General features: G+C 45.5%; 1 protein-coding gene across 1 annotated transcript; it reads right to left on the bottom strand.

The window, feature by feature from the left end:
• Positions 1-424: 424 nt before the first annotated feature.
• Positions 425-6,935, bottom strand: GJA8 (gap junction protein alpha 8). The gene is made up of 2 exons (XM_025375563.1): positions 6,892-6,935; positions 425-1,755 (listed from the first exon to the last, which is right to left on the bottom strand). The coding sequence occupies exon 2, from the start codon at positions 1,742-1,744 to the stop codon at positions 437-439; it is 1,308 nt and encodes a 435-aa protein (XP_025231348.1). The 5' UTR covers positions 1,745-1,755; positions 6,892-6,935; the 3' UTR covers positions 425-436.
• Positions 6,936-7,263: the final 328 nt, after the last annotated feature.

Raw genomic sequence — 7,263 nt, 5'->3', positions numbered from 1 at the left:
GCTTTTGAGTGTGGATCCCTGAAATATGGTCACATGGTATTTGCTTCAGAAACGCTGGGATGATAGATTCTGGCTTAGTGAGCTTGAGACAAGACTGGTAAACGGCTATGAGGCAACCCCAATTCTGATGTAAGGGTTTCTACGGAGAAATGGGGATGAAAGAAGAGTACCCCATAGCTGTTGGGGTTGGAGGAAGGGGTCAGTCCTATGCGACTGGGGAACTTTAGTGGGTCGATGGGTTTATCTTGGTAGCCCTTATGTTGGATGTGGGAAAGACTGTTTCCTAGTTGCGTGGCATGCACCGCCCCGCTGCAGTGCCTGTCTAATCAGGGGCTGGGGCGAGGGCAGGAGACAAGATTCAGATCATGTTGGCACCTTTTCCTTTCATCTTGCCCTATGTAAGCTTGGGCGTTTTTTTTTTTCCTTTGGCATCACTTCATACGGTTAGATCATCTGACCTGGCTCGGCTGCTGGCTTGGCTCAGCCTGCTCAGGGGTCTGGCCTCATCTGTTGTCAGCTCTTGACAGAGTGAAGGCGTCTTCTCAGCTGGCAGCCCTTGCTTTGACACCTTCTCCGACTGCAGCTCTTCTTTTTCACCCTCCTTCCCCACTCCGGGGGTCTCTACTTCCTCCCCCTCTGGCACAGCCTCCTTCTCCTGCTCCTCCGTGGTCAGCCTCTCTTCTTCCGGCTTCTTCTCTCCCACCTCGGGTTCAGCTCCCTCCTCTGCAGGTGGCCCCTCGCCTTCCACTTCCTGCGCCCCCACCTGAGCGTAGGAAGGCAGTGTCTCTTGGTAGCCCCGGGACAAGTCCTCCAGGGGTCCTGTGGTGATCTTCTCCTCGAACTGATTGAAAGGCTTGGCAGTCTCCACCATCCCAACCTCGGTCAAGGGGAAATAGTGGGAAACTATTTTCTCTTCTTCTAGGAGCTGATAGCCCTTGGCTTTCTGGATGGAGGAGACAGCAATGGAGTGGAGGGATTTCTCAGGAATCTCCCCCAGGGGCTGCTCGACGGGCCTCTTGAAAGCAGACCGGATCCCCTTCAGGCCCAGGTGGCCCAACTCCATCACATTGAGGAAGAGGGACACAGAGGCCACAGACAACATGAACAGGATGAAGATGGTCTTCTCCGTGGGCCGGGACACAAAGCAGTCCACCACATTGGGGCAGGGCCACCGGCTGCAGCGGTACAGAGGCAGGATCCGGAACCCGTACAGGAAGTAGTGGCCCACGATGAAGCCCACTTCAAAGAGGGTCTTGAAGATGATGTGACAAATGTAGGTCCTCAGCAGGGTCCCCTCCAGCCGGAACTTCTTGGTGCCTTTGCTGCCGCTGCTCTTCTTGACGTTGCCCTGGTCCGGGCTGAGGGGCCCCCTCTCACCGCCGTTAGCCCCCGCCTGCTGGCCCAGCTCCTCTGCCTCACGGCTTTTGCGCTTCTCCTCCATGCGGACGTAGTGCACCGCATGCCCGACGTACATCAGGGACGGGGTGGAGACGAAGATGATCTGCAGCACCCAGAGGCGGATGTGGGAGATGGGAAAGGCCTCGTCGTAGCAGACGTTCTCGCAGCCAGGCTGTTGGGTGTTGCACACGAAGTCGGATTGCTCATCCCCCCACACGAACTCCGCGGCCGTGCCAAGGATGAGGATCCGGAAGATGAAAAGCACGGTGAGCCAGACTCTGCCGATGACAGTGGAGTGCTCATTCACCTCCTCCAAGATGTTCCCCAGGAAACTCCAGTCGCCCATTTCTCACCCACCTGAAGAAATGAGGGAGAAGGCAAGAACTGAGCGGCCTCGGTGCAACCCTGAGTCAATATCTGTTTTTGCTAACGCGGGGTACCTCTCCTTTCCAAGTTGCCGGAACAGTCAATGTGCAAACAGCGTCTATCCAGTGCTTCCTCTGTGCAGACTAGGACTAGAGAACAAAGGAGGCCCCAAAGAATCTGCTTCCATTCGCTTCCTCATCTGTGAAGTGGGTTTAATAATAATAATACCTATTCTCATTCACTTCACAAATGGTCTGAAAGCATCAGTGAGGCAATATCTGTATAATTCCTTAAACTCCACCAAAAATAAGGATTCATTGTTGACCATAAATAGAAATCCTTGGTTACATGGATTTAAATCAAGACCACACACTGATCTAAGTTTCGTGAGACATAATACTGAAGAATTATCTTATACTATGGGTGTCTGGGCTCCCAACAAAATTCTTGTATGTATGAAATTGTCTGTGGCCACCTTGTGTTTGACTGTGTCAGAATATATAATGATCATATATTTGAAGGGAAGTGGAAGAGGATTAGCATTTATTGAATATCAACTTTGGGAAAGAACTTTGACATATTATTTCATTTAACTTGATTCGGCTAGACTGTAATTTCCATGAGGGCAGGAGTCACGCCTATCTTATTTACTGCTATGTACTCAATGCCTGACATACAGCCCAGCACACAGTAAGAACTTGGTAAGTATTTGTTAACTAACTTGATTCCAACAAAAAAGAAAACTGAAGGCCGGGCACAGTGGCTCATGCCTGTAATCCTAGAACTTTGGGAAGCCGAGGCAAGAGAATCACTTGAGCCTAGAAGATCAAGACTAGCCTGGGCAACACAGTGAAACCCCATCTCTACAAAAAACTTCAAAAATTAGCTGGGCTTGGTGGTGCATTCCTGTGTTCCCAGTTACTTGGAAGGCTGAGCCAGGAGGATTGCTTGAGCCTGGGAGGTCAAGGTTGCAGTGAACCCTGATTTGTGCCACCATACTCCATCCTGGGCAACAGAGAAAGACCCTGTCTCAAAGAAAAAAAAAAAAGAAAAGAAAAGAAAAGAAAAAATAAATCTGAGGCTCAGAGAGGCTAAATATATTGTCCAAGATTAGACAGCTAAATAGCAGCAGTTCTGTTCGCTTGATCACAAAGGCTGGGTTCTTCCCACTACGCCATTGAGATAAACTGCCTGCAATCAGAGCTACACAATTCTCTGACTTCTGTGCTCTTAATTTATGTTTCCTCTTCTCTAGGTTGAAATCTGGAAACTCTTATTAATAGCTTTACACATTGAGGGCAGTATATTTTTACTATTACTCTTTTAAATCCGAAGAACAGAGAGAATGCTTTGGGAAGGAATCATGTCACAGGATGAGGAAGGTCTTCTAGGACACTTTAAGTGTCCTACGGAATGAAAATGTTTCAGGGTCTGTAGTATATGGCTGTTTTAATAGAGTTAGAAATTTGGTCTATAGAAAAAATATCATTAAACATGATAGTATATAATGCCTCTAGCACAGCAATGGCTAATGGAAATGGCATTGAGCTGACAAGGAGCTGCTTGCAACTGGGTCATTCATCCAGTGCAAACCTGTAACCTATAAAGAATGAGCAAAACTTCCACCTCAATGAAAAACGATTGTTCCTCCAGCTTGAACATCTCTAGAGTTGTAAAATTTACTCATCACTGCCATCAGACCAGGGCAAGAGCCCATGTTAGAGGATCCTGCTCTGGGCTGCTTCTGGCCATGCCCCACGCTATAGGACCAGGAACTCATGGGGCTAAAGGGATATGCCTATTGCTTTTTAATCACAGTGATATTTGTTAAACATGAAAGCCTATTTCCAACCTGTGATTTGGAGTCTGGCCAGACAGAACCTGATGGCAGGATACTAATTGCAAGCATCTGCAAAGTCCAGCCTGTGCTGACAGGGCAGGCACAATAGCTGTTTGCTTCTTCTTGTGGGAGACCAGAAAGTGCTTCTCCTCTTGAGGCCTCATAAACTCCCAATCAGGCAGGGCATCCTACAGCAGCTTCTCTTCTCCTGAAAAGGTGACAGCAGCTGTGGCATCCCCAGTCATGGGTCTGGCATTGGGAAGAGTTCCTTGTAGGAATGGGTAATGGAGAGGGGGAGGGAACCAGCAGCTCGGAATCAGAACCAGCAACTCAGTCCCAGCCACATGTATCTATTTTTAACTCTTAAGACTACAGTTAAGTCTAGTACTTGCCCTGGTAAGAGTAGTAGTGGTTCCCATTGCCTTTTGGAAAATAGGTGGGAAACATCACAATCAGGTAAGCAGCCTAAGCATAAAGCTCACCAGTGGCAGAGCCAGGAAAAAGTTCATTTCTTATCAAATAATTCATTCTAAACTTTATGGTAAAACAGCAATTTCAATAACTTTACTTCTATAAGATTTGGTTAATATCTTACTATCTTATTAATATCTTACTTAATCTTAACTATCTTGCTAATACTTACCCTCATTGATACATCAGTTCATTTTTGACAACCTTACTTGTATTGTAGCATACAAGTATGTGTATTTCACTCACATACCCACATGAATGTGCGTAATGAGCACATGCTCTCAGCCCTGTATGTTAACCAATCTTGTTTCCCTCCCTTTAGTATCAAAAGGTTCTGGAGGGCAGGAACCATTTTGGCCTCATTTTTGTGAACCATCACAACACAGAACAAAGCTCTTCACAGAGTGGGAGTTCCACAGACAGCAGTGCATGGTTCTGATGGTAATCCTCCTGAAATCTGAAATTTTCAATCCCTAAATTCCTGTAATATGAGTACTAGAGACCGAGGATCTTCAGTCCTCTTGTTACAGCTAACAGCAGAAAAATTAAGAACTTGCAAAAAATGGTAAATAACAAAAAGGATAGTAAATTGATCCCCAACCAGCTGCTCTGAGACACAAAACTGCTTATTTTGTATGAGATCAAAGATATAAACTGGAAGGCCAACAATTCTTGACACAAGAGTCATGATACATGTCCATGACACAAGAAGTCGCTCCTGACCACCTCATTAGTAATTTCGAAACCAAAGCCAAACAAGCCGGTGTCTTTCTATACTCCAAGCCGCCATGCAAAGATTGTATTTTTTAAAAATGTCTAGTTACAAAGTTTCGTGTGATGACTGAAGGAGAGAAACTGTCATTTAGGACACAATCTTTCCAACCCCATGATGTTGGAACAGGCCTACTGTGCCGTTAAGGAGAGACACTTTGGAGGTGTGAAGGGGAATGTCTTGGTTTCCTGACCTCTAACAGTGAAAATCTAAAGGAAGTCAGAGCAGAGAAGCAAAGCATTCTATGGGAGCAGAGAGAAATCTGAACTGAAGGAATAATACTTCTCTTCTCTTTTTCAGAGATAATTCTCTGTTTTATTTTGCTTGTGAAAATTTAGTGAACAGACCTATTACAGATGGAAAATCAATGGATGGAGTTCAAGCTTCCAACCCCAGGGTGTCCATATATGGCCAGGAACATCCCACCAGAAAATGATGGCTAGAGGTAATGATTAAAATAACACCTTATGTTTGGGTATCCTTGATCTAAGTAATATATTTTCACGTATCTTATTTCAGTCCTCATAACAAGCTGTGAACTAGGCCAGTGGTTCTCAGACTTAGATTTCACAGACTAGTATAATCACAACAAACTAGTGTGACCAACATAAGGATGCCAACTCCTTATTTTGCCAATCAAGGACATAAAAATAAGAGTTATTGGCTGGACGTGGTGATCATGCCTGTAATCCTGGCACTATGGGAGGCCGAGGTGGGAGGATCACTTAAGGTCAGGAGTTCAAGATCAGCCTGGCCAACATGGCAAAACCCTGTCTCTACTAAAAATACAAAAATTAGCTGGGCACAGTGGTGGGCACCTGTAATCCTAGCTACTTGGGAGGCTGAGGCAGGAGAATTGCTTGAACCCGGGAGGTGGAGGCTGCAGTGAGCCGAGATCACACCACTGCACTCCAGCCTGGACAACACAGCGAGACTCTGTCTCAAAAAAAAAAAAAAAAAAAGAGTTATTAAATCACTAACTACAACTACAGACTGTTTTCATCATCATTACATAAAAGAGGATTTTTAACACTATAAAACCAGAGAGGACATAATTTCAGAATAAAAGACAAGCCTTTAAATTGAACACACTTAACTTGGTGAAACATTTACTACATCATTAACTTCGTCATTGTCGCATTTTGGTCACAGGCTGTGTGTCATCTTGGGCTAGAACTGACAGACCCTCAGGTGGATGTTTGAGAACCAGTGAATTTGGCATTATCAATCCCCAGACAGAAAGACAGGCTGGGAGGTTAAATGAGTCTCCAAGATGGGGCTTAGCTAGTGAGGGCAGAGCTAGGATGTGAGCCCTGGTCTTCCAGATCTAAGCCCATTATAGCATAGCCCTCCTCTGGTTTTGAAAAGGCAGAGTAACACATATACATCCATTAATAAGTTCTCCAGAGCATTCAATGGCCACTTACCACTCCGGTTAGTAACCAAGTGGAAATGTGCCTCTCTTCTTGTTTCTAGAACAGCCACTAGCCAGCAGTTCTCATAGACAGACAACAGAACATACTCCTAGGAAGAATTTTATGGTCCTTAGCCAGATCCATTCCTGTGCTCCATTAAACGCTCCAACATGGAAAATGCTGAGCACAAAGCCTTCGCTACCCCCACAGCATTCAATAATTAAGACTATTATTCCTATTGTAGAATTGAGTGAAAAGGGCACAGAACTTTTTCATAAATATCAAATACTTGGTTTAGGTCCCTGTGGATTCCTGTAGACGTGTTGATTCATTCTGAAAAATGAAAAGAGCTTAAGAAGTCAAATTGTAGTTTGAGTTTGGACACCTCTGTTTCCCTATCCTCCCGATTATTCCAGCATTCCTCTCCCTTCCAAACCTCTGCCAGTTCTTAGGTCAACTTGAAGAGGGTTTTCAGAGTTGGAGTGTAAGTCCAGCCATCCCAGCCCAAGACTGAATCTTATTGGCAATCTTTTTCCTTTTGGAGAAGCCTATATATGGCCCTTAGATTAGGCTGAGAAAGAACAATTGGGGGGAAGGTTACAAACTAATATCACTTAAGGAAAACTTGCCAATATGAGGAGTGTCCCACGGAGAAATATGTGCTGTCTTTCTCTCCTGGCGCTCAGCAGCAAAATGGCAACTTTCGTCTCTTTCCTTTGCTGCCTAAAAGCCCACCTCCCACTTCTCTACCCCGCCCCTACTGTGCTGCACGACTGAGCAGATATGACTGGATTGGCCCTGATGGGTAGGTTTTACTGTCCAGCAATATTTTAAGCTCCCAGCCAGACAGCTTTTATGAAGGGAGGGATGTTTGGGAAACAATGGGAGTGAGAGAATGGGAGAGCTGTGTTGGGCACTGAGGGGAGGAGGATGGGAAAGCTGATGTGTGAAAGCTTAGATGGGGCTTCTGTGCCTCCCAAAGTTTCTTTTAGCAGCAGACT

This window comes from Theropithecus gelada, chromosome 1 (assembly GCF_003255815.1).
Source record: "Theropithecus gelada isolate Dixy chromosome 1, Tgel_1.0, whole genome shotgun sequence".
Taxonomy (NCBI): Eukaryota; Metazoa; Chordata; class Mammalia; order Primates; family Cercopithecidae; genus Theropithecus; species Theropithecus gelada.
The sequence above is the reverse complement of the archived record's forward strand: the minus strand, read 5'-3'. Positions and strand labels throughout refer to the sequence as shown.

Bases quoted from the DNA above. Each gene is read 5' to 3' on its own strand.
- GJA8 (XM_025375563.1), bottom strand. From the start codon at position 1,744: ATGGGCGACTGGAGTTTCCTGGGGAACATCTTGGAGGAGGTGAATGAG.